Source organism: Erythrolamprus reginae, chromosome 8 (genome assembly GCF_031021105.1).
Source record: "Erythrolamprus reginae isolate rEryReg1 chromosome 8, rEryReg1.hap1, whole genome shotgun sequence".
Lineage (NCBI taxonomy): Eukaryota > Metazoa > Chordata > Lepidosauria > Squamata > Dipsadidae > Erythrolamprus > Erythrolamprus reginae.
In genome coordinates, this window is record NC_091957.1 from 12,475,761 (window position 1) to 12,502,077 (window position 26,317).

Below are 26,317 nucleotides of genomic sequence, written 5' to 3' on the forward strand. Positions count from 1 at the left end.
GGTTTATCCAAGTATAAATACCAAGTAAGACCCTCATCTGAAATTCTTGTCTGTTGGATTCCATTAATGGTTCCCTTGTCTTCCAGCAGAAACTACTAAAGGGACTTTTTAAGGCCAATAAAGCTTTGTGAGATACCGGCCATATTTTCACCATATAGGAGAAGTACATCAGGAGCTATGGATTGAGCCAGGTAAGTATGAGATGGTCAGTTGACCTGTGGAGATGTGCTCCTTAAAGAAATTGGAAGTCAAATTACAGTCCTGTGAGACTTCTGAAGACAATGGTTAGCACATTTCATACAATTGTTGAATGAGAAAAACTATTTCTACTGTATCTTCCAAGTTCATCATAATGATTTCTCTCAATATGGAATCAAATGTATTTTCATGGAATCAAAATCATTTTCTTTTATTTCAAAGGACAGTCATAAATCAAACTCTACACAGAAAACTCCTTAAAACCCACCTTTGTTGCCAGGCATGGAGGAATTGAGATCTCTCCCCCGGGCCTATACAATTTATGTATGGTCTGCTTAATAACAGTTTTTTAAAAATGTTTTTAAATCATTAGATTTGTCATGAATTCTTTTTTTTGCTGTTGTGAGCCGCCCCGAGTCTACGGAGAGGGGCGGCATACAAATGTAATTAATAATAATAATAATAATAATAATAATAATACATTGTGCAAGAATAAATTGTGGATGCCATTCAAATAGATCAGCTTCACCAGTGGGTTGGACTAGAAGACCTCCAAAGACCCTCCCAGCTTTGTGGTGTTAGCTGAGAAGGGAACTTCTTACATATGGCTAAAAACACCCTGAGAAACTCAGCATCAGATCCCCTCAGGTACTTAGTGCAAAAACAACATTAACATTATTCCAAATCTTAAAAGTTGCTTTTGGTGAGATCGCTGATCTAAAAATTCAAACTGTCCCTTCAAGATGATCTCCCAGCCGAGGAGATGCTGCAGTGTAAGAGAGCAGCAGGACCAGGAACCCCTCCAGCCTTTGGGGCACCCTATTAAATAGGAAACGCCCCCTAAGGCGGTGGAGGCCCTGCAGCCCCGGGTCCCTCTTCCTGGGGAGGGAGGAGCGCATTCACAGAGGGAGTAGAGGGGGTGGGGACTGCAAGGGTCCCAACATCCAGAAGGGCAACGGAGGGAAAAGGTTAGCTTTTTATTATTATTTATTAGATTTGTATGCCGCCCCTCTCCGTAGACTCGGGGCGGCTTACAACAATGATAAAAACAATATATAATAACAAATCTAATAGAGTCTAAAATAACAATAATACATTTAAAAAGGCTAAAAAGCAAGAAACCCCAATATATAAAAAACATACATACAGTCATATCATACATAAAAAACTACATAGGTAGGGGGAGATGTTTCAGTTCCCCCACTGACGACAGAGGTGGGTTTTAAGTTTACGAAAGGCAAGGAGGGTGGGGGCAGTTCTAATCTCTGGAGGGAGCTGATTCCAGAGGGCCGGAGCCGCCACAGAGAAGGCTCTTCCTCTGGGTCCCGCCAAACGACATTGTTTAGTTGACGGGACCTGGAGGAGACCAACTCTGTGGGACCTAACCGGTCGCTGGGATTCGTGCGGCAGAAGGCGGTCTCGTAGATACCCTGGTCCGGTGCTTTCCTGGAGGCATCGACCGAAGGGGGTCAGCAGAGGCCAAGCGGGGTCCACATATTAAAGGGAGTCCTGGAGGGATTTTCCCCACCCGTGACTGCAGATTGGCAAAGGGTCTTTGAGGGAGGGGGCAGGAAGTGGGAAAGGGGGGGCAGGAGCTGCAGGGAGGAGCCCCCTCGGCGCCGCTGCCTGGAGGCCACGGAGGAGCCTGGCCAAAGCCTCCCAGGAGGAAGCGGAGCCCTTCAGCCCTTCCTGCCTGGATTCTTCCCCCAGCTTCCCCCCGCCTCGCCAAGTGACAGGCCCAGGATGGGAGGCAGAAAGTCCGCAGTCGTAGAAGGGCACCTAAACCTCCTTCTGACGAGATGTAGGGAGAGGGGAAATGTGTGTGTGCGTGGGGGGGGGGGGATTGGACCCCAAAGAACAAGGGAGCGCCCCCATTTTCCCTCGGGAACCATATCGATCTTGCGCAGGCGCGGCAGTCTGGAGGCGACGGAGCAGCTTGGCCGGGGCCCCGCCCCCAGACCCACCTTCCCCTGGCACCATATCGGCATTGCGCAGGCGCTCTGTGGCTCGTTGAAGGAGGCCAGGCACCGATTGGCCGTTCTGACCACAGCGGAGATCGGCCGGAGGACCATTTGGGGCGGACCCTGCAGCGGACGAGCTGTTGCGCCCTCATCTTCTCTCGGGACCATATGATCTTGCGCAGGCGCCCTCTGGCTCATTGAAGCAAGGGGGACGCCGGTTGGTCGCTCTGTGAACATCGGCGATTGGCAGGAGGACCGTTTGGGGCGGTCCTTGCAGCGGAAAAGACCTTCCTCCCCGAAAACGGCGAGAAAGAAAGGTTCAGCATCCACTTCCGGGAACACAACGGGCAACGAGGGAGTTGTGTGATTCGGCCACCGAAGAGCCCGGATAATGCAGGTTCGGCGCAGCGGGTGTTGGGAGTTGCAGTTTGGGAGGGTCTCCCCGGAGAAGGAAGGCCTGGGAAGCAGGGAGGCGGGCAAGACAAGGAGCCCGAGGCCCTGTCTGGATGGGGGGAGGAGTGGGAGGCTGGACGGTGGAAGGGAGGCCGGGTACGTCTCGAACATGGCCAGAAGAGGCGGAGGCTTCGGCCTGGGTGTCCTCTGGGGGGAAGGGGACGCAGTCGTGACCCGCCTCTCTTTCTCCCCTGCAGGAGGAAGGAGGAGCCCGACGGGGAAAGGAAGGAAACGCCGCCCGAGAGGAGGAGGAGAAGGAGAGCGGACCCCGCGGAGCAGCCTTGCCCGGTCCCGGCGCTGCTTCCCCAGGAGACGGCGGGGAAAGGTTGGGAGGCTCCGGGCCTATAGGAGGGATGAGCCCGGGGAGATCCTGGGAAAGGATGCTGCCTGGAGGGCGATGCGGGAAGGAGGAAATGGGCGCAGACCCTGAGACGATCCCAGAGGCCGGAGGGTTCTTCGGAAGACCTGGGAGTCCCCAAAGGATCCAGGAGGGAGGAAAGAAATATCAGTGCCAGGAATGTGAAAAATCCTTCAAAAAAAATGGAAACCTTGAAAGGCATCTAAGGAGTCACTCAGGAGAAAAGAAATACGAATGCCCTGAATGTGAAAAATGCTTCCAAAACATTGGAAATCTTCAAAGACATCTAACGATCCACTCAGGAGAAAAACCTTATAAGTGTCTGGAGTGTGGAAAGAGCTTCAGTCGGCAGCGTGGCATTTGTTTGCATCAGAGGATCCACACTGGAGAAAAACCTTATAAATGCTATGAGTGTGGAAAGAGCTTCAGTCACAATAAGAGTTTTTATCAACACAAATTGATTCACACGGGAGAAAAACCTTATAGATGTCTGGAGTGTGGAAAGAGCTTCACTGTATTGACAAACCTTTATAAACATCAGAGCATACACACGGGAGAAAAACCTCATAAATGTCTGGACTGTGGAAAGACCTTCAGTCACAGCAGCAGGCTTTATGGACATCAAAGGATTCACATGGGGGTAAAGCCTTATAAATGTCTAGAGTGTGGAAAGAGCTTCATTTGGAATGCAAGTCTTAATCAACATTTAAGAATCCACACAGGAGAAAAACCTTATAAATGCCTGGAGTGTGGAAAACCCTTCACTTGGAGGAGCAGCCTTTATCATCATCAAAAGATCCACCAGAGAGAGACACTGAATGAATACCTGGAAGGTGAAGGGTCCTTCAAAGGACCCAATAGACCCCGAAGGACCCGGGAGGAGGAAAAGAAATATCAATGCCCAGAATGTGAAAAATCCTTCAAAAGAAAGGACCATCTTGAAAGCCACCTAAGAATCCACACAGGAGAAAAACCTTATAAATGCCTGGAGTGTGGAAAGTGCTTCAGTCAGGGGGGCAGCCTTTCTATACATCAAAGGATTCACACTGGAGAAAAACCTTACGTGTGTCTGGAATGTGGAAAGAGATTCAGACAATGTATTGGCCTTTATGTACATCAAAAGGTTCACACAGGAGAAAAACCTTTTAAATGCCTGGAGTGTGGAAAAAGCTTCAGTCACAGCTACGGCCTTTATGAACATCAAAGGATTCACACGGGAGAAAAACCGAATAAATGTCTGGAGTGTGGGAAGACCTTCAATCACAGAAGCAGTCTTTATGTACATCAGAAGATTCACACCGGAGAAAAAGGTTATAAATGTCTGGAATGTGGAAAGACATTTCGTTATAACAGCGGCCTTTATCATCATCAAAGGATCCACTGGGGAGAGAAACTGAATAAATGCTTGGAGGATGGAGGGGCCTCCAGAAGACCCAGGGGAAAGAAAAGAAATATTAAAAAATGCAGAAAAGAAAAAGAGAACTTGAAGACCATCTAATAATACACGCACACACACAAAACCTTTGATAGTCATCCAAGAATCCATAGAGGTGCAGAGGAAGCGGCAAGCCCATTCAGGCTGATGGCGTTTGACAGCAGCCGCAGCCCACACAGCACAGGCGTCTTGTGAATAGTTGTGCAACACAGCACATGGAATTAGGTGTGATTAGCTGACATGGAAGCCAAGATGGTGGGGAGGTAGATGATCCAGATGCACTGTGCAGGCTGGGGAAAGCCGAGAGTCGGTTTGCCAGAGAGGTGGCTGGGTGCAGGAGCCTCGTCTTCAGAAATTTCAGCTTTCCTGCAGCCTGCACAGGCATCAGGATCACCTGCCGTCCATCCATGAGTCTGCCGGTGTCGTCGTAGGAAGATTAGCTTCCTATAGCTGGCTGCCGATCCAACGTACTGGCTGTCAGGTTGCCTGCATGGTGCATCCATATCACCTCTGCTTCTTCCTGCTGCTTACAGAGGTAATCAACTGACATTGATTGTGGTTGCTGCCAGGCACTGTTGATTGGTGCGGTAGAATGAGGTGCCCAGGCTGACTGTTCCCCCTGTAATTTTGTTTCCACGAAAATAAATCTGTGTTTCTTTTCACTATCATCACAATGGTATCTCAATCAGAATTCAGAATCAGAGCTAGGAGGAACCTTGGGGTCTTTCTTATCTCTAGACTAGCCATATCCACTTACCGCAACTGTTCTTCATATGCTTTAGTTTCCAGGCCCTTAGTCATCCTAGTTCCTCACAGGCATCCCGGATTTCCCAAAGAAAGAAAGAAAACCTGGTAGTGAAAAGCCCCATAGAGAGCACAAAGAGCTTGCTTGGAGAGTGAGAAGACACACACGCACTCAGAGGGGGAGAGAGAGAGAGAGAGAGACAGAGTGAAAGAGAAAAAAAGAGATGAGGGAGAGAGGGATGAGGAAGATAAAGAGAAAGATATGAGCAAAATGTTCGTTCTGCAGACTATAGTTTCTGTTCCGCTAAAAAATTGAATCTCCTATCTCCAACATTAGCCTTTCCCCCCAAATGCTGGGTTGTTCGTCCTTTTTAAAAACGATTAATGAGTGCTCTTTTATAGGTGCCTACATATTTTCTTTCGGGGGGAGGCTATGAGAGCAACGTTCAGTTCCAGAGGGGCTTCACCGGAAAGGGCTAAGGGCTTTGTTCTCGGCGTCTGTTTCCTTCTAAGTGTTACATGTTTCCATCAGTCTTCCTCTTTACATTCCTATATGGCAGTGGTTCTCAACCTTTCTTATGCCGCAACCCCTTAATACAGTTCCTCATGTTGTGGTGACCCCCAACCATAAGTCTAGCATCAATTGTCCCAAAAGAGCTTTAAGCTGATTGTCAGGAAGGTCAGAGGGACACTTGATTGGTCAGATTGTAAAAATATGTTCCAAGGCACCAGAATTGAAGCTTTAGTTCCTAACACCATGGGATTTTTGTCTTTTCTCATTGTCTTAGGCGACCCCTGTGAAACAGTCGTTGGGCCAACGGGATCCTGACCCCAGGTTGAGACCCACTGCTATATAGGGTCATTTCCCCCCATAAACTTTTAATTTCTTGTTATATTCAATTTGAATGTATCAGTTTTCTTCTGGTTCATACACAGGATTATTCCCCCCTGCCCACCCCCGAAACTGTTTATTCCCTATTGTGCTCAATTTGGTTGCATCGATCATTTTTTAAAAGAAGCTGTTTAATCTCTCGTCTTTAATTTTGGTTTAGTCTCGTTTACGTTGGTGTTTCTCACCTTGTCCATCGATTTTCAAGATAGAATTGCTTCAATCTAGACCCTTTACTTTTTCTTTTAGTAATTCCTAAGGTTTCCATTTGATACATGTATACCAGTAGTTGGAGTGTTCTCTGGGCATAGGTTTAAACATGACATGTTTTGCAAATCACTATGTCAGTCTCTCATGCCTATGATTTTTTGTTTGTTCAGTAATAAAAATGTCTACAATTTTTATTTTCCTTCTTGTGAAGTCTCAGTTTACAAAGGTTTACTAAAATGCTTTACCCTGACATCATTCAGCCCATCTTGGAAGCAGCCAATCACGATGTCTTGTGGCCAGTCAGTGAACCTGCAAGCCAGGTCATGAAACTCCTGGATGTACTCGGCCATTCCCCTCCATCTCTGGCTGATGGTCTTGATGTGATCTCTAGCTCTAACGTGAACATTCATCCTTCACTGGCATTTCAACTTTTGTCAACTGGAGTATATAATGTATTCTCAGCCCAAACACTCAAGAGTAAGCAAACTTCTGAATAACATTATTTCACCGTTCCCTTTACAGGTTGTCATCAAATTATGATCACAACGGAGCCCAAAATTTATGTTGTTCAATGAAAAATTTGTTAAGTGACTTTTGTCCCATTTCACGACTTTTCCTGCCGCAGAGTTGGCTTTCTCCGGGTCCTGTTGACTAAACAATGTCGTTTGGCGGGCCCCAGGGGAAGAGCCTTCTCTGGCGGCCCCGGCCCTCTGGAACCAATTCCCCCCAGAGATTAGAACTGCCCCCACCCTCCCTGTTTTCCGTAAACTACTCAAGACTTATTTATACCACCAGGCATGGGGGAGTTGAGATAGCTCTTCCCCCTAGGCCATTACAAGTTATGCATGGTGTGTTTGTGTGTATGTTTGGTTTTATAATAGGGGTTTCTAGTTGTTTTTCTATTATCGGATTGTACATGTTGTGTTTATTATTGTTGTTAGCCGCCCCGAGTCTACGGAGAGGGGCGGCATACAAATCCAATATATTATTATTATTATTATTATTATTATTATTATTATTATTATTATTTGTGGAGTGAATCACTGCCAGGGTTAAATTAGTAACTGTTAGAAAACCCCAACAATAAAATTCAACAGGAGCCCAAAAGCACAATAAAACATCAGTTTATTTTTATATCATTCTTGCAAGAAAGGGCCTCATATAATTGGATCTAAACTCTCCATATCACAAGAGGAAAACTCACAATATGAATGCCACGTAAAAATACAATTCACACCTTCAACCTCACTCTTCCTACTTCCTTAACCACTCCCCCTTTATATAATTATGTAATACTTCACATAATATTTTTGGCACCCTTTCAGAGCTTTTCAACTTAGAATACCCCTAGAATATCCATCAATCTCATGATAGCCCATTTCTCAATTCCATGTCCTTTAACAGGTCAAAATGGCCCTTTCCCACATTCTTGGCTGCATAAACAGATCCTGTTTATAAGGACAAAAAGATTACCCAACCAAATTTTTGATTATATAACCTTAAAATGTGCAATGGCTCTTCCAACATGTTACCCCTCAGATATTGGAGCACTGCTATCATGCTCCCTTAGTCCTTTTCATTAAACTACCCAGTTCCTGCAACTGTTCTTCAGGTTTTAGCCCCCAGCCCCCTAATCATCTTTGTTACTCTTCTCTGCACTCTTTCTAGAGTCTCATAGATGTTCTGATTGGTGAGCAGAATAATTGGCTGTAAGTCACACAAGCCGTAACCTTGGCCTTAAGCAACTTCAGTGATGAAGAATTAAGATTAGGGCTGCAGCCTTGCCTAGTGCCTGGATCCACCAGTAGCAGCAGGAGGATGATAGAATAGAATTCTTTATTGGCCAAGTGTCACTGGACACACAAGGTACCGGTATTTGTCTTTGGTGCATATGCTCTCAGTGTATATAAAAAGAAAAGATACATTCATCAAGAATCACAAAGTTCAACACTTAATGATAGTCATAGGGTACAAATAAGCAATCAAATCATTCTAGGAAACGGTCAATATAAATCATAAGGATAAAGCAACAAATTACAGTCATGCACAGTCATGAAGGTAAAATTTGGACTGTAAAGTGCACGCCAGGAAGGGTCTCGGAGTGAAGGTTAGTGCAGGCATTTATGGCAAGGAGGGCTGGGCATTCTTGAGGTATGGCTCTGACCACAGCGGAGATCGGCCGGAGGACCATTTGGAGCGGACCCTGCAGCGAAGGAGCGATCACGCCCCCATCTTTCCTCGGAACTACAGTACAGTACTGTATATCGATTTTGCGCGGGCGCCCTCTGGCTCATTGAAGGAAGGGGGACGCCGGTTGGTCGCTCTGTGCACGTCGGCGATTGGCAGGAGGACCGTTTGGGGCGGTCCTTGCAGCGGAAAAGACCTCCCCTCCCCGAAAAAGGCGCAAAAGAAAGGTTCAGCCTCCACTTCCGGGAACACATCGAGCAACGAGGGAGCTGTGTGATTCGGCCACCGAAGAGCCCGGATGATGCAGGTTCGCCGCAGCGGATGCTGGGAGTTGCAGTTTGAGAGTGTCTCTCCGGAGAAGGAAGGCCTGGGAAGGAGGGAGGCGGCCAGGACAAGGAGCCCAAGGCTCAGTCGTGGGGAGGGGAGGCTGGACGCTGGTAGGGAAGCCGGGTCTGCCTGGAACATGCCCGGAAGGCCTCTGAGAGGCGAAATCCACGGCCCGGGTGTTCCCTGAGGGGAAGGGGACGCAGCTGTGACCCGCCTCTCTTTCTCCTCTTCATGAGGACGGAGGAGTCCGGCGGGGGAAGGAAGGAGGTGGGTTGCCCAGGGAACTGGGGAATATCTCAGGGTTGGGGGTGGGGGAGCTGGCCGCGTGATCCAGTCAAGGATAAGCTTGTCCTAGAATTAAAGGGCCGCCGAGGCTTTGGGCGTTTCTATGACGCAGAGGCCTTGGAACTTAGCAACTTTCAAACTTGTGGGCGTCAACTGCCAGGATTCTCCAGCCAGCATAGCTAGATTCCTAGAATGCTGCCAGGAGGAAAACGAGGGATGGACCTCGTATTATATTTGTAGTTTATATAAAATTGTGTATTATTGGGTGCAAAGACAGAGGCAACTTCCTGAAGATTAGTGACTCTTTAATCACGAGAATTAGCAGTATAACTCTTGAACTCGAACTGAAGTAAAACTTCTGATAGCTACCCGGCAACGTAACTGAACAACCAATCACAGATTTCTGCGTTTTTGCCCAAATGCGGCCCCTAGTGGTCTTACTATATATTACAGACCTGACCGAACATCTGCTACTGAGGCCGGACTCCACCTTTTGTGGTCAACCAGCATTCTTTCTCTTTTGCTGTTGTGTTTACACAGTGTTGCCTGATAGAGCTGTTCAGGATCACCACTGTATGGGTCCTGAGATACTGGCTGAGGTGGGTTCAAAGGCTGCCATTTCCCCTCCATGGAGACCTTGGGGTGAGGTTGTCCCCAAGGGAAGACCCAACAGCTAAGGAGGAAACACACTGCAGTGTTGTGATGTACATGTCTTTACATCATCCCTTTGTTCCTCTAAATGTTGCTGCTCTTTGAACAGTAGGTAAACAAATATAACTTATTTTAACATCATGCAGATGGTGACATATTTAGAACCAGATAAATTGGATTTTTTAAAAAATGGGAAGAATAAGGTTACAAAGAATTTTTGGAAAACCCTGATAAATCTTTTTTTTTTGTTATATCCAGTATTTCTTTAAAAAAAAAGCTTAGAAATAGATTAAATTTTTAAACAGTAACTATAAATTCCTTTCTCCCCCCAGCTCCTCTATTTCAATATATAGAAGATTAAATAAATGGCGATACGTGAAACACACTCCTGAATGTGTATGGAGATTCTCTGTCATTCAGTCATGGTTGTCCCAAAAGTGTTTTTTCAAAAAGCAACTGGACTTTCTGGTTTTGGTTTGGAGGCATTTCTCTTCTCATCTAAGAAGCTTCTTTTGTACCGAAGAACTGAAACAGCTTTTTGAATGAGAAATGAAACATCTTCAAGGAAGAACGAAGTCCAATTTCCCCTTCAAATAGCAGCTTTGGGATAAGGTCTCCTGCTTGAGCAGGAGGTAGGACTAGAAGACCTTCAAGGCTCCTTCCCACTCTGTTCTGTTAGCTGAGAAGGGAACTTCCTACGTATACCCAAAAACACCTTGACCCCATAGACCAAAGGGAGTCTTCTAACCAGCCTTCCCCCGGGACTATATAGGCACTGCACAGGAACCCTCTGGCTCATTGAAGGAAGATGCCGATTGGCCACTCTGGTGGTGGAGCCAATTGGCAGGACCATTTGGGGTGGTCCCTGCAACGGAAAAGGCGGTGCTTTGACCTTCCTCCCCAGGTCACAGATAGGGCCAGCCTCCAATTCCGGGAACACAACGGGCAATGAGGGACCTACTGGGTTCGGCCACCGATGAGCCCGGATGGTCCAGGATCAGTGTTCCCTCTAATTTTTTGGGGGGGTGGACGGAAAAGTATAGTGTCTGAGTGGCAGTCCCTTCGGGACTGGGCAGTACAGAAATAATAAATAAACAAATACAAAACCCATCCTGTTTTGCCTCAGAGAATTTCAAAATAAAATACTGTACTGTGTGTCTATAACAGTGAGCTCATAATAGGGCAACTCTATCAATATCAAAATGCCACTTAAATAGTTGAGCTAGTTTCAAACTAGATTTTGATTTTCTTTCTCTCTTCCTTACTTCCATTCTTTTTCTTTCTCTTTTCCTTCCTCTCTTTTTTCTATCTGTTTCTCTCTCTCCTTCCCTCTCACTCTTTCCCTCTCGGCTTCTGGGCAGGTTTGGAAAACTCTGAGTTGATGATGATTTGTAAGTGAGCAATTGCTCACTGCTCAGCTTAGAGGGAACTATGTCCAGGATTGCAGGGTCTTTCCAGGGAAAGAAGGCCTAGAAGGAGGAAGGGGGACAGGACAAGAAGTCTGAGGCCTAGTGTGGGTGAGGGGAGGCTGGATGTGGGAGGGAGGCTGGATCCTCCTCGAGCATGGCTGGAAGGTCTGTGAGAGGCAGAGGCTTCAGCTTGGGTTTCTCCTGCAGGAAAGGGGATGTAGCCATGATCCGCTTCTCTTTTTCCCCTTTAGGAGGACAGAGGAGCCTAGTGGGGAAGAAAGGAAGCGCTTCCCAAGAGCACAAGGAAGACAGCGGGCTCTGCGGAGCAGCCCTGCCTGGTCTCGGTGTGGCTTTCCGGGGAGACAGCGGGGAAGGACCGACAGGCAGCACAGGTACAGGAAGGATGAGCCCAGGGGAACCCGGAGAAAGTAGATTGCCTGGAGGGCAATGTGAGGAGGAGGAAACAGGCAGAGACCCCAATACTGTCCTGGAGGACAGAAGGTCTTTTGGAAGACCCCAGAATCCCCAAAGGATGCAAGAGAGAGGAAAGGAATATGACTGCCCAGAAGGTGAAAAAGACTTCAAAAGAAATGATTGTCTTCAAGGGCATCTAAGGATCCGCTCAGGAGAAAAACCTTATAAATGCTTTGAATGTGTAAAGAGCTTCAGTCAGAGTTGTGGACTTTATAAACATCAATGCATCCACTGGAGAGAGAAACCAAAGAAATGCCTGAAGGATGGAGGGTCCTGCAGAGGACAAAGGAAGTCTCGAAGGATACAGGAGAAAGAGAAAAAATATCAATGCCCAGAATGCGAAAAATCTTTCAAAATAAAGGACCATCTTAAAAGCCACCTAAGAATCCACTCAGGAGAAAAACCTTATAAATGTTTTGAGTGTGGAAAGAGCTTTAGTCGTAAGAGTGTCCTGTGCAGACATCAAAAAATTCACACTGGAGAAAAACCTTATAAATGTTTTGAGTGTGGAAAGAGCTTTAGTCGTAAGAGCAACCTGTGCAGACATCAAACAATTCACTCAGGAGAAAAACCTTATAAATGTTTTGAGTGTGGAAAGAGCTTTAGTAGTAAGAGCGACCTGTGCAGACATCAAAAAATTCACACTAGAGAAAAACCTTACAAATGTTTTGAGTGTGGAAAGAGCTTTAGCGGTAAGAGCAACCTGTGCAGACATCAAACAATTCACACTGGAGAAAAACCTTATAAATGTTTTGAGTGTGGAAAGAGCTTTAGTAGTAAGAGCGACCTGTGCAGACATCAAACAATTCACACTGGAGAAAAACCTTATAAATGTTTTGAGTGTGGAAAGAGCTTCGGTCACAGCAGCAACCTTTGTGTACATAAAAGGATTCACACGGGAGAAAAACCTCATAAATGCTTTGAGTGTGGAAAGTGCTTCATTCAGAGGGGCAGCCTTGATGTACATCAACGGATCCACTCAGGAGAAAAACCCTACAAATGTCTAGAATGTGGAAAGAGCTTCAAACAGAGCAACGCCCTTTATGCACATCAAAAGATTCATACAGGAGAAAGACCTCATAAATGCCTGGAGTGTGGAAAGAGCTTCAGTCTGAGGGGCAACCTTTATGTACATCAAAGGAGGCGCTGCAAAGGCAAAGTGAATGAATGCCTGGAGGGTGGAGGGTCCTGCAGAAGACGCGGAAGGCCCCGAAAGTTCCAGGAGGAAGAAAGGAAATATCAATGCCCAGAATGTGAAAAATCCTTCAAAACAAAGGACCACCTTAAAAACCATCTAAGAATCCACTCAGGAGAAAAACCTTATACGTGCTTTGAGTGTGGGAAGTGCTTCAGTCAGAGGGGCAGCCTTGATGTACATCAACGGATCCACTCAGGAGAAAAACCCTACAAATGTCTAGAATGTGGAAAGAGATTCAAACAGAGCAACGCCCTTTATGCACATCAAAAGATTCATACAGGAGAAAAACCTCATAAATGCCTGGAGTGCGGAAAGAGCTTCAGTCTGAGGAGCAGCCTTTATAAACATCAAAGGATCCACTGGGAACCGAAAAAGTGCCTGAAGGATGGAGAGTTCTTCAAAAGACAAAGGAAGCCCCGAAGGATACAGGAGAAAGAGAAAAAATATCAATGCCCAGAATGTGAAAAACCTTTCAAAAGAAACGACCATCTTGAAAGCCACCTAAAAATCCACTCAGGAGAAAAACCTTATAAATGTTTCGAGTGTGGAAAGAGCTTTGATTATAACAGCAACCTTTGCGTACATCAAAGGATTCACACGGGAGAAAAACCTTATAAATGCTTTGAGTGCGGAAAGTGCTTCGGTCAGAGGGGCAGCCTTTCTGTACATCAACGGATCCACTCAGGAGAAAAACCCTACAAATGTGTAGAATGTGGAAAGAGCTTCAATCAGAGCTGCACCCTTGGTGCACATCAAAAGATTCATACAGGAGAAAAACCTTATAAATGCCTGGAGTGTGGAAAGAGCTTCAGTGTGAGGAGCAACCTTTATAAACATCAAAGGATCCACTGGGGGGAGAAACCGAAAAAATGCCTGGAGGGTAGAGGGTTCTTCAAAAGACCCAGAAGGTCACCAACAATCCACGAGGCAGGAAAGAAATATCAATGCCCAGAACGTGAAAAATCATTGAAAAGAAATGACCAACTTGAAGGAATCCACAAAGACACACAGGAGGCCGCAAGCCCGTTCGGGCTGACAATGTCTGACAGCAGCCACAGCCCACACAGCTCAGGTGTGTTGATTACCTGCACAAAGCAGACGGTAGAAGCAGAGGCTGGGGGGTGGTAGACAATCCAACTGCACTGTACAGGCTGTGCAGAAGCCGAGAGTCAGTTGGCCAGATAAAGTGTGGCTGCAGGAGGCTCATCTTCACAAATTTCAGCTTGCCTGAAACCTGCATGGTGCATCAGACGCATCACCTGCCTTCCCTCCGCACCTCTGCTGGTACTGTCGCAGGACCATTAGCCTCCTACAGCCCACCAAATCTCAGGTAGCATCCGGATCATCTGCTTTAGTCCCCACGAATAAATGCTGGAAGGAATCTTTGAGTTTTTATTACCTCTAGACTAGCCATATCCAATTATCAGAACTGTTTGCATATGTTTTAGTCTCCAGGTCCTTAATCATCCTAGTTCCTCATAACCAGCCGATTTCCAAAAGGAAGAAAGGAAAATAGGTACAGTGTTCCCTCAATTTTCACGGGGGATGCGTTCCGAGACCGCCCGCGAAAGTCAAATTTCCGCGAAGTAGAGATGCGGAAGTAAATACACTACTTTTGGCTATGAACAGTATCACAAGCCTTCCCTTAAAACGTTAAACCCCTAAATTGCAATTTCACGTTCCCTTAGCAACCATTTAGATTATGACTCACCAGGTTTATTAAAGTTTATTTTAAAAAATATTTATTAAAGGCAGACAAAAGTTTGGCGATGACATATGATGCCATCGGGTGGGAAAAACCATGGTATAGGGAAAAAACCTGTGAAGTATTTTTTAATTAATGTTTTTGAAAAACCTGGTATAGACTTTTCGCGAAGTTTGAACCTGCGAAAATTGAGGGAACATTGTACTGAAAAGCCCCAAGGACAGCACACACAGCTTTCCTATAGAGTGAGAACACACACAGAAGGGGGGGGTGGGGAGATGAGGGAGACAGTAGGATGAGAGGGAGATGGAAAGAAAAAATGAGAGAAAGATGAAAGGGGTGGATGAAGATAGTTGGAGAAAAAGAAACAAAAGAGTGAAATGAGGGAGGGAGATAGAAAAAGAAACACGAGAGAAAATGGGAGGAAGTTGTGTAGGACAGAGCATTTGTTGGTTGAAATTTGTTGCCAGATATTTGATCATTCTGACACAAAATCAAGGTCTTTATGTTACATCTTTTATTTTTGCTCCAGAGGGTCAACATACCTCCTTAGATTGAATGTTTGGTCTGCAGACTATAGTTTCTGTTCCACCAAAGGATTGAATCTCCTGCCTCCCCACCCCCTGAATGCTGGGTTGTGCCTCTTTAAAAAAACTATTAATGAGAGCTGTTTTATAGGTGTCTGCATATTTTCGTCCAGGGGGCGGCTACGACAGCAACATTCAGTTCCAGAGGGCTTCATTGGAAAGGGCTATAGGCTTTGCTCTTGGTTGCTGTTTCCTTCTAAAAGTGACATATTTCCATCAGTCTTCTTCTTTACATTACTATATAGGGTCATTTCCCTCCACAAATGTTTTATTCCTTATGTTCAATTTGAATGTATCAATTTTCTTCTTTTTTGTTCATACACAGGATCATTTCCCCACCACCACCTTTGAAACAGTTCCCTATTGTGCTCAATTTGGTTTTATTGGATCATTCTTTAAAAGAAGCTGTTTGCTCTCTCATCTTTAATTTTGGTTAGTCTTATTGTTTAGGTTGGGATTTCTCACTTTGTTCGAGTTTCAAGATAGAGTTGGTTCTAGACCCTTTACTTTTTCTTCTAGTAATTCATGTGGTTTCCGTTTAATACATATATACCTGTAATTGGAATGTTCCGTGGGCATAGGTTTAAATATATGACATCTTTTGCAAGTCACTATAATGTCAGTCTCTTACGCCCACTATTTTTGTTTGTTTGAAAAAATAATCTTTATTAGATATTTACATTAAAAAAGTAAGACAAAAAAGAATGTAGTACATGGTATAATAATAATATCAAGTATGGAAAAGGGGGAAGGGAAAAAAAGGGGAAAAAAAGAGAAACAAAGGGAGAAAAGAATGAATTGAGGATAGGGGGATATGGGAAAGGGGGAAGAAAAAAAAGAAAGGGTGGTGTCAGCTATAGGCTGGCACTTTAGTATTATACGACCAGTGTTTTCAAATAGATAGTAGGTGTAGATATTCTCAGTTAAATTTGTTAGGATAATAGTATACAGTGGGTTTAAAAAATTGGCATATCTATAACAATAGCAGTAATAAGGTCTTTATGTTACATCTTTTATTTTTGCTCCAGAGGGTCAACATATCTCCTTAGATTGAATGTTTGGTCTGCAGACTATAATTTCTGTTCCACCAAAGAATTGAATCTCCTGCTTCCCCAACCCCTGATAATGGAATACAGTGGGTTTTTAAAAATTGGCATATCGATAACAATAGCAGTAATAAGTACTAGTTAATTGTCAGTCTCATGATTTTTGTTTGTTAAACAATAAAAATGTCTAAAAAAATATTTTCCTCGTTGTGAAGTCTCAGCTTACAAATGTTTACAAAACACTGACATCATTCAGTCCATCTTGGAAGCAACCAATCAGGACGTATTTTGTGGCCAAGAATAAAACAAAAATACAAAATTTAAAACCCCAATATTAAAAAAAACCATTCTTCCATCATTCATCTATGTATGAATGGCATTTATACAGCCACAGGCTTTGAAGAACAAAGTCCAATTTTCCCTTGAAATAGCACCTTTGGGATAAGGTCTGCTGCTTGAGCAGGGGGTTGGACTTGAAGACCTCCAAGGACCCTCCCAGCTCTGTTCTGTTAGCTGAGAAGGGAACTTCCTACATAAGCCTAAAATCACCATGAGAAGCTCAGTAAGCGCCAGCATCAGATCCCCTCAGGTATTTAGTGCAAAAACAACATTAACATTATTTCAAATCTTAAAAGTTGCTTTTGGCTGGATGGGTCACCTATCAGTTTAAACACTTATGAAATCGTCCCTTCAAGATGATCTCCCAGCTGAGGAGAGGCTGCAGTGAAAGAGAGTAGCAGGACCAGGAAACCCCTCCAGCCTTTGGAGCGCCCTATTAAATAGGAAGAGCCCCACTCCAAGGCTGTGGAGGCCCTGCAGTCCCAGGTCCCTCTTCCCCAGGAGGGGGGGCATTCAAGGAGAGAGCAGAGGGGGGGGTCGGCAAGGGGCCCAACCTCTAGAAGGGCAACGCAGGGAAAAGGTTCGCCTTCCTGGAGGCTTCGACCTGACCTGGGGGGGGGGGGTCAGCAGAGGCCGAGGGGGCTCCACATATTAAAGGGGGTCCTGGCTCTCCTAGAAAGCCCCCTAACTTCCTTTTGTCGGGATGCGGGTAAGGGGCAAAGTGTGTGTGGGGGGAGTAGAAGGGACCCCAAAGATCAAAGGGAGCCCCACATCTTCTACCGGGAACATATCGTCACTGCGCAGGCGCCCCCCTTGGTTGATTGAATGAAGGCGAACGCCGATTGGCTGCTCTGCAGACTGTGGTGATTGGCAGGAGGACCCTTTGGGGCAGTCCCTGCAGCGGAAAAGGCGGCGTTTCGCTCTTCCTCCTCAGAAGGTGGGGGAAACAGGGCCAACCTCCACTTCCGGAAACACAACGGGCAATGTGGGAGCTGGGCGATTCGGCCACAGAAGAGCCCGGATAATGCAGGTTCGGAGCAGTGGATGCTGGGAATTGCAGTTTGGGAGGGCCTCTGCGGAGAAGGAATGCCTGGGAAGGAGGGAGGCAAGGAGCCCGTGGCCTAGTTTGGATTGGGGGGGTGGCAGTGGACGCTTGGAAGGAGGCCCGTGAGAGGCGGAGGCTTTGGCCTGGGTGTCCCCTGAGGGGAAGAGGACGCAGCCGTGACCCGTCTCTCTTTCTCCCCTGCAGGAGGACGGAGGAACCCGGCAGGGAAAGGAAGGAAGCGCCGCCCGGGAGGAGGAGGAGGAGAGCGGGCCCCGTGGAGCAGCCTTGCCCGGTCCCTGCGCGGCTTTCCCGAGAGATTCTGGGACTGAAGGAGGGATGAGCCCAGGGGGACCCCGAGAAAAGCGATACGCGGATGAGGAAACGGGCGGAGATCCCGAGACGGTCATGGAAGGGAGAGGATTCTTGGGGAAACACAGAAGTCTCCAAAAGATCCAGGAGGGAGGAAAGGAATATCGGTGCCCGGAATGTGAGAAATGCTTCAAAAGATATAACTGTCTTGAAAACCATCTAAGGATCCACACAGGAGAGAAACCCTTTAAATGCTTGGTGTGTGGAAAGAGCTTCAGTAAGAGTAACATCTTTTATATACATGAAAGGATTCACACAGTGGAAAAATCTTTTAAATGTTTGGAGTGTGGGAAAAGCTTTAATTATAACAGCAGCCTCAGTAACCATCAAAGAATCCACTGGAGAAATAAAATAAATAAATGCCTGGAGGGCAGAGTGTCCTTCAGAAGATCCATGAATCCCCAGAGGATCCAGGAAGAGAAAAAGAAAAATCAATGCCCAGAATGTGAAAAGTCCTTCAAAAGAAAAAGAGAATTTGAAGACCATCTAAGAATCCACTCGGGAGAAAAACCTTATAAATGTCTGGAGTGTGGAAAGAGCTTTAGTCAGAGTAGCAGCCTTTATATACATCAAAGGATTCACACAGGAGAAAAACCTTATAAATGCCTGGAGTGTGGAAAGAGCTTCAGTTATAACAGCAGCCTTTATAAACATCAAGAGATCCACTGGAGAGAGAAACCGAATAAATACCTGGAGGGTGATGGGTCCTTCAGAAAACACAGGAGGCCCCGAAGGATCCAGGAGCAAGAGAAGAAATATCAATGCCCAGAATGTGAAAAATCCTTCAAAAGAAAGGACCATCTTAAAAGCCACCTAAAAATCCACTCAGGAGAAAAACCTTATAAATGCTTTGAATGTGGAAAGAGCTTCTGCCATAGTAGCAGCCATGATAGACATCAAAGAATCCACAGAGGAGAAAAACCCTATAAATGCCTGGAGTGTGGAAAGAGCTTCACTCACAGCAGTACCCTTTATGTACACCAAAGGATTCATACGGGAGAAAAGCCTCATAAGTGCTTTAAGTGTGGAAAGAGCTTCAGTCATAGCAGCACCCTTTATATACATGAAAGGATCCACACAGGAGAAAAACCTTACAAATGCTTTGAGTGTGGAAAGAGCTTCAGTCAGAGCAGCTGCCTTTATAAACATCAAAGGATCCACTTGAGAGAGGTAATAAATGCCTGGAGAGTGGAGGGGCCTTCAGAAGATCCAGAAGGCTCCAAAGGATCCAGCAGGCAGGAAAGAAATATCAATGCCCTGAATGTGAAAAATCCTTCAAAAGAAATGACCTCCAATGCCATCTAAGAATCCACTTAGGAGAAAAACCTTTGATAGTCATCAAAGAATCCACAGAGGTGCATAGGAGGGATTAAATGTGTGCTGGCCGATGGTGTCCGACAGCAGCCTCAGTCCACACAGCACAGGTGTGTTTTTAGCTGTGCAAAACATCAGGTGGAATCACAAGTGGGGTGGAGATAGACAGATGCACTGTGCAGGTGCAGGGAAGCCGAGAATCCGGTCAGAGAGGTGAGCGGCCTAGGGAGGTTCATCTTCACAAATTCCAGTTTGCCTGCAGCCTGAACAATGCCTCAGGATCATCTGCTTTAGTCCGTATCTCTGGTTCTACATGCTGCTTACAGAGATAATCAACTGACATGGGCTGAGGCCAGGCACCAAGTTGGCAGGAATAGCCAACACTTTAGGTTCAGGACGGTGAACATATGGAATATGGGCCACAGCTGGCATGCAGAGCTCTCTCTGGGCACGTGAGCAATCACCCAGCTCAGCTTCATCATGCAGGCACAGGTGAACCTACAGCCAGCCAGCTGTTTTTCAGGGGATTGGTGCATGTGGGAGACACACAAGCATGTGTGGGGGATGGTGCCAGTGATGGGCTGCTGATTATGCAGACCAGTGCGCCGTCCCGGTAGGAAATTCCAGGATGTGCACGCAGCAAAATCTCACGAGGACGCTCGCGCAAGCAAGAGTTTGGCAATTTTATGCTTCTGTGCATGTATGCGTGGAAGCAAAAATATTGGCAAAAATCACCAAAATCTTGCGTGTTCTGGCGTGAGATTTTGCTTGCTCTGCATGCGCAGAAGCCAAATCACATATGCGCGTACAACACCCTCGGAGGGCACACCAGCACTGTTCCCTCTAAGCTGCTAGGGTGGGGTGGGGGGCAGGAAACTTGACAGCTCTGGCAATGAGACCTCTGCACTGACTTTGAAGTCTTTGTCACCCGCTGCCAAACCCCCCCCCCCAAATTATATGTTGAGGCTCACAACATATAGTATACAGTATACAAAACCTTAAATCCAATTAATTAATTAAGAATCTATACTTTTCCACTCCCCCACCCCCCAAAAATAGAGGGAACCTTGATCCTAGGCCAGTGTTCTTGTCCCCCGAGTCTCAGATTATTTATTTATTTATTTATTAAATTTTTATGCCGCCCCTCTCCGTAGACTCGGGGCAGCTCACAACAGTAATAGAAAAAACAATGTAGAATACAAATCTAATAATTAAAACTAAAAATGCATAATTAAAGAAAACATGCACACAACATACCATACATAAACAATATAGGCCTGGGGAAGTTATATCAGTTCCCCCATGCCTGATGACAGAGGTGGGTTTTAAGGATTTTACAAAAGGCATGGAGGGTGGGGGCAATTCTAATCTCAGGGGGGAGCTGGTTCCAGAGGGTCGGGGCCACCACAGAGAAGGCTCTTCCCCTGGGACCTGCCAAATGACATTGTTTAGTCGACGGGACCTGGAGAAGGCCAACTCTGTGGGACCTAATCGGTCATTGGGATTCGTGTGCCAGAAGGCGGTCCCAGAGATATTCTGGTCCGATGCCATGTAGGGCTTTATAGGTCATAACCAACACTTTGAATTGGGACCGGAAATTGATCGGCAACCAATGCAGACCGCGGAGTGTTGGTGTAACATGGGAATACCTTGGGAAGCCCATGATTGCTCTCGCAGCTGCATTCTGCACAATCTGCACGAGTCTTCGGAGAGGGGCGGCATACAAATCCAAATAATAAATAAATAAATCTGAAGTTTCCAAACACTTTTCAAAGGTAGCCCCATGTAGAGAGCATTACAGTAGTCGAACCTCGAGGTGATGAGGGTATGAGTGACTGTGAGCAGTGAGTCCCGATCCAGGTAGGGCCGCAACTGGTGCACCAGGCGAACCTGTATGTAGCACCCCCAGTTATGGTATTAAGTGAATCAGAGGAAGATGATGAAATAGAGGAGGAGCCCATGTTAGACGCCAGAATCAGAAGATTTATGTCCAGATAAGTATCTGAAAAGAATGGGGTCTTGGGGTTAATAATAATAATAATTATAATAATTTATTAGATTTGTATGCCGCCCCTCTCCGAGGACTCGGAGACACTTGGCCATGCCTTGTCAGTATATATGGGACACTCTGAGGGGAAGTGGGTGTAGTGAACAATGTTTTTAATCATGGCAGTTGTGAATCAAAGCTGTGAGACCTTTCTGCTTCCAGGCACTTTTTATCCATGCTAGTTTCATGTTCTACGAAGTTTCACTGAATCGTAAGTTTTGATCAAACTGCCAGAATCAGTTCAAGGACTGAGATTAATGACTCTGGGCTCACAGCCGGGCTTTCTTATCTCCGGCTCATCAGAGTTAACCAGTTTTTTGCTTGAACTTGTTTTATTTTTTTTAAAATAATTTTTATTAAATTGTTTTAAAAGGTATAGTCAAAAAGTATATACATTGATATATTTACAATGTTTGATATATTTGCTTGAACTTATTTTAAACAAAACGCTTTTACCATGATCAATTTTTGAAAGTATGTGCGTGACTTTTATTTCGGATCGTCGATCCGTCCAGACAGAACTTCCTGGCTTGAGAGCGTGCGTAAACAAACATGTATGTAGTGCAGCTATGTGCACATTCAAGGCCTCACTCACATCTGCTCTGCCACATCTTACGAGAAGAACCTGCAATCACATTCAATGGCTAGATTTCATCCTGTGCAGCTGGGGGAAGAAGAAAAAAAACTTCCCAAGAAACGACAATCCTGCAATCCTTTTTTTCCAAAGATTGGGGGGGAAAAAATCTCAACTGAAGGAACACTACAGTGTTACTTCAAATGCTAAGGGAAATTTTCTTTTTTTCCTCTGGATTGATTGAAGCCGTCTGTTCTGATCACTCCGGATCTTTTTCTCCCCCTTTGCTCAGTAGTTCCAGCAATTTGGGGTCTTCAACTAAGAGTTCGAGAGCATCTTCGCCTTCCACTCGCCTCACTTTCTCTCCTTTGGCTGCAAGGATTTCCTCAATATTCCTATTTCAGAAAGAAAATTGTGTTATGAAGAAGCATTAGGTGTGACTGCCTCTAATGTCAAGTTGCAAGCAAGAAAACACCCCAACTAACAATGACTGCAGAGGCCATCTTTCACGCTTACCTCTTTCCATCCAAGTCAGAGAACCATCCCAAGTTATCAGCAATCACATGATGGTTATTGCACCCCGAGCATTTCACTATCACAACTCCATGATGATAAGCCACCTTGGAAATAGTTTTTGCAGATCGTGTCCTGCATACCTGAAAGAGAAGCCAGGATCCTTTCAGGGATGTTTCAGAGAGGTTCTCTGGCATATCTAAGGGCAGGACATTTGGGGGACACGCCCACTTATTTAGGTATGACTTCTTTTATTAAATTTGGAGAAAAGCCCAACTCTCAACAACTCTAGGTGGCTTACAAAAGAGAAAAATAAAACCGGATAGAACATGTACAAAACACCTTGGGCAAAACACAGAACTGATTATAATATCCCAATGATAAACACTGAATAATATAAATAAATCCAAATAGGTCTTAATAGTGACTTGATAAATTTTGATTATCTTTGTTTTCTGTTTGATTAATTAAGCATACCTGAATATCAATTAAGTTTATTGTATGTAATATACTCTATTCAGTTAAGTTTCATTCAATTTAGTTCTATTCTGTATATTATATTCAGTTTATTTTTAAAACACTTATTCTATTGAAAGTGAAATTCCTCTGTGGCTCAACCAACAGCCTAACTAGCCAGCCCAGGAGCAAAGCCCACTCTTCAAAGATTTGTGCACCTTTGTGGGGTGAGCTGTGCAAATCTTTGGGTGATACTATTTGAGGGAAGATGTCTGCAGTTCTCTCGGGAGCAATACGTAAGCAATCAGCCATCACAGGATTTACCTTTCCGATTCCAGTCCCTGCCATGCTCATACTGCTAAATAGACCAGACCTCAATTCACCTTTTCCCAGATCAGATATTAGTCAGCTGAGCAAACAAACCATCTTCAGGTGAAACCAAACACTGGGTTTTTACAAGCATCTTCAAGGCATTTTCTGAAGAGCAACACAGCTGGCCTGGCCCTATTTTTAAAAAAAACATCTTTCCAATGCCAGACAGCATTTCCTACATTTCCTGGTGGTCTCCCATCCAAGTACCAATTAAGTCTCTTTGGGTTCCCAGATCGACCAAACTTGTCCAGATACAGACTGAGAGCTGGAGAAGGTTCTCAGGTGGCCGATTTTGGGAGGAGTTTATGCAATAACGGGGAAGGGAAGCAATCATATTTACACGGGCTGCTGCTCTATGGGGGAAACAGGGCATTGGGTCCCGTTGGTTCCTCCTTCCGGTCGTTCTAATCTCATCCCTTTCCTCTCGCCAGCTGATGGCACAAGGCACAAATGATGCCCGCAGCCTCACGCTCTTCCGCCAGCTGCCAAGATGTCGCTCCCGGGCTCTTTTTTCCGCCAGCTGGCAAGATGGCGCTCCGGCCTCCCTCCCTATTTCGCCGCAGCTGCCAAGATGGCGCTCGCGGCCTTCTTCCCTTCCATGTTCCGCCAGCTGCTAAGATGGCGGCCGCAGCTTCCATCTCTTTTCCGTTCAACCCACTAGAAAGATGACGCCCTCGCTTCGCTGCCCTCAGCCGCTCCCACCCCTTCAGGACGAGCGACACGTCCTGTGCGAACCCACCTTACATGTGAACAGCAGGCGGTAGTGCGCTGCCGCCTTCCCTAGCCGACCCTCATCCGGCTGCCGTTCCCCAGGTCCCTCCGTCAAGGCTCGTGGCCGGGAAGCCGCGGGCGGGGATGATAAAACCGTTACCCTCCGCACCGGCCACCTACCTAGTCCCCGCGCTCCGGCTCCCACGACCCCCAGGCCCTTGCACCCGCCAGCGAAGAGCCAGGGAGGAGGCCGGAGCAGCGCTTTGCAGGCCGCGGCCGCCATCTTTACTGTGGAAGGCGACGCCGCCGCCTTTCCCGGCCTTGACATGAAGCCGAGCAGCAACTCCGCTCTCGGCCATCAGGGGGCAGCAAAGGACGCGTCCTCCTGCCCTCTGCCGGCCCGCGCGAGCACTGCAGGCCAAATATGGCCCTTCTGCCAAGCAAGGTCTATTAGGAATCTCCAATTTTGGCAATTTGTAAGATTTGTGGACTTCAACTCCCAGAGTTCCTCAGCCAGCAAAGCTTTCTTTTTTCCATTTAATTAAAAATAAATTTTATTTGAATACAAATATATACACAATACACAAAACAAACAAAAACATTTAAAAAGAAAATTGGACGAATGTGTAGCAAATCTATATAACGGTTCTAACTACTTGTATTCTATTACATTTCCCTTTTTAAATAATAATAATAATAATAATAATAATAATAATAATTTATTAGACTTGTATGCCACCCCTCTCCAAAGACTCGGGGCGACTCACAACATACTTGTTATAAACCAGTTTTTTAAAGAAAACCAAAATCATAATTCATATAAGTAATCTTATATCTCTATTTCCCATCATACAATTTGTCACCAAGAAATAACTCTTTAAATTGTTAATTGAATGTGCATTAATCACTTTAACCTTTTTTCTAGCCAACAATAAAACATATCTCAGCATTTATAGAATTCAGACTCTTCCTTGTTTTTTATTTCCAGTATTAATTTGTCCATCTCTGCACATATTTCAATTTTCTCTATTATCTCCTCCTCCTGTGGCACCATTTCATTTTTTCAGTGTTGAGTGAATGTTAGCCTAGCCCCCATTGTTATATACTGTATATGACATGTATGGCTTTCTGAGGAACTCTGGGAGTTGAAGTCCCCAAGCAAAGCTGGCTGAGGAACTCTGGGATTTGAAGTCCACAAGTCTTAAAGTTGCCACGGTTGAGGAGCTTGATGTCATTGAAGTAAATATGTAAAAGTAAATGAGAACAAGAACTATTAGTTTGTATTGCTAAAATAAGCTGAAAAATATAATGTGTATTATTCATTGGGTTTGGAATTGGTTATAATCAGGGGAAAGTAAAGATAAATAAAGACACTAGGAAGAGAGGAAGCAATAAGGCTTAAAATTAAGAGGCACGAGAAATAATAATTAGCCAGTAAAATTAAGTCATAGCAATATTTTAAAAATAAAAATTGAATTAATTGGTGGTTGACCCAGGGGACAAACTAGGGGATTAGATGTCATTAGAGTGGTGCAACATATGCCAACGTCACAGAAATTATAAACAGAAATGAAGCTAAAATAATTATTTGAGAAGTGGCACTGTTAATATAAAAATAAGGAATATAATATCCAGTGGTGGGCTATGAGCCAGGATGCTAAATTGCGCTTGCCGCGGCGGCTCATAAGTTCTTGCGGGACCAGCACAATTTTGCTCCACAGGTAGCAAAATTTTGTTTTTGTTTTTTTTATTTTGTTTTTTTTTATTAAAAATATTTCCGTCTGAGCATGCGCAGAAGCCAAGTTCCAGCATTGTGTATGTGGTCACCATCTTTTTGGGGGATTTTTTTGTTACTGCGCATACGCACGTCCATGCAGCGCAAGAGGCAGCAAATGGGCAGCAAGGTAAGTTGGAACCCACTCCTGCTCTAACACCCACATTCACAAGAACCAAGCATTCATGTGCAAAGAAGGTCTGATTGCTAGGGCTTTACCAATTGTCCATGTCCAGCCTTATTTAGTTCCTGGTTGAATTCAGCTGACCTGTCACCTGGTGGTCCCCTCACTGGGCAATCCTGTTTCCAGCATTCAAATCTGGGTGTGCCTAGATACATCCATATAACACCGATGCTCCGTGCGCTGCACTGGTTGCCGGTTGGTCTCCGGCAATTCAAGGTGTTGAACATAATTCAAGATGTTGGTTTATTTATTTATTTATTTATTTATTGCAGTAGTCCCCAACGTTTTTTCCACCAGGGACCAGTTTCAGCAAGACAATTTTTCTATGGCCCAGTGGGAGCGGAAAGGGGCGTGGTTGGGGGCGGGATTAAGCATGGGGGTGCTGGTCCTCCCCGCCCCTCTTTCCCGCCATCGTCCTGTGGCCGGCAGAACCTGCCTCCCAAGCCCTCTTGCCCAGCGGGAGCTAAGCGCTGGAGAGAGGGGGTCAGGCTGGCCCTCCTGC

The 26,317-nt window shown here is 45.5% G+C and overlaps 3 protein-coding genes across 5 annotated transcripts; 2 read left to right on the plus strand and 1 right to left on the minus strand.

Moving 5' to 3' along the window:
• Positions 1–2,467: 2,467 nt before the first annotated feature.
• On the plus strand, positions 2,468–14,829 carry LOC139171073 (zinc finger protein 585A-like). Of its 3 annotated transcripts, XM_070758878.1 has the most exons (3): positions 2,468–2,556; positions 2,810–4,368; positions 11,915–14,829. In XM_070758878.1, the coding sequence occupies exons 1-3, from the start codon at positions 2,551–2,553 to the stop codon at positions 13,905–13,907; spliced, it is 3,558 nt and encodes a 1,185-aa protein (XP_070614979.1). In that variant the 5' UTR covers positions 2,468–2,550; the 3' UTR covers positions 13,908–14,829. The 3 variants fall into 3 exon arrangements, with proteins under 3 accessions (XP_070614979.1, XP_070614976.1, XP_070614977.1); XM_070758875.1 differs by lacking the exons at positions 2,468–2,556; positions 2,810–4,368 and adding an exon at positions 8,676–8,742 and having other exon boundaries at positions 11,359–14,829; XM_070758876.1 differs by lacking the exons at positions 2,468–2,556; positions 2,810–4,368 and adding an exon at positions 8,692–9,029 and having other exon boundaries at positions 11,359–14,829.
• A 2,577-nt stretch (positions 14,830–17,406) lies between these two features.
• Positions 17,407–22,729, plus strand: LOC139171082 (zinc finger protein ZFP2-like). The gene is made up of 2 exons (XM_070758889.1): positions 17,407–17,486; positions 17,706–22,729. Exons 1-2 carry the CDS (start codon positions 17,481–17,483, stop codon positions 19,173–19,175), a joined length of 1,476 nt encoding a protein of 491 aa, XP_070614990.1. The 5' UTR covers positions 17,407–17,480; the 3' UTR covers positions 19,176–22,729.
• On the minus strand, positions 21,545–24,202 carry DNLZ (DNL-type zinc finger). The gene is made up of 3 exons (XM_070758895.1): positions 23,886–24,202; positions 22,322–22,461; positions 21,545–22,200 (listed from the first exon to the last, which is right to left on the minus strand). The coding sequence occupies exons 1-3, from the start codon at positions 24,183–24,185 to the stop codon at positions 22,065–22,067; spliced, it is 576 nt and encodes a 191-aa protein (XP_070614996.1). The 5' UTR covers positions 24,186–24,202; the 3' UTR covers positions 21,545–22,064.
• Between the last annotated feature and the right edge of the window lie 2,115 nt (positions 24,203–26,317).

Coding starts and splice junctions, on each gene's coding strand:
- DNLZ (XM_070758895.1), bottom strand. CDS start 24,185: ATGTCAAGGCCGGGAAAGGCGGCGGCGTCGCCTTCCACAGTAAAGATG. Junction 22,462..23,885: donor GCCTGCTGTTCACATGTAAG/GTGGGTTCGCAC, acceptor CTTCTCTTTCAG/GTATGCAGGACACGATCTGC. Junction 22,201..22,321: donor TCTGACTTGGATGGAAAGAG/GTAAGCGTGAAA, acceptor TTTCTGAAATAG/GAATATTGAGGAAATCCTTG.
- LOC139171073 (XM_070758878.1), top strand. Junction 4,369..11,914: donor CACTGGGGAGAGAAACTGAA/TAAATGCTTGGA, acceptor ATATCAATGCCC/AGAATGCGAAAAATCTTTCA.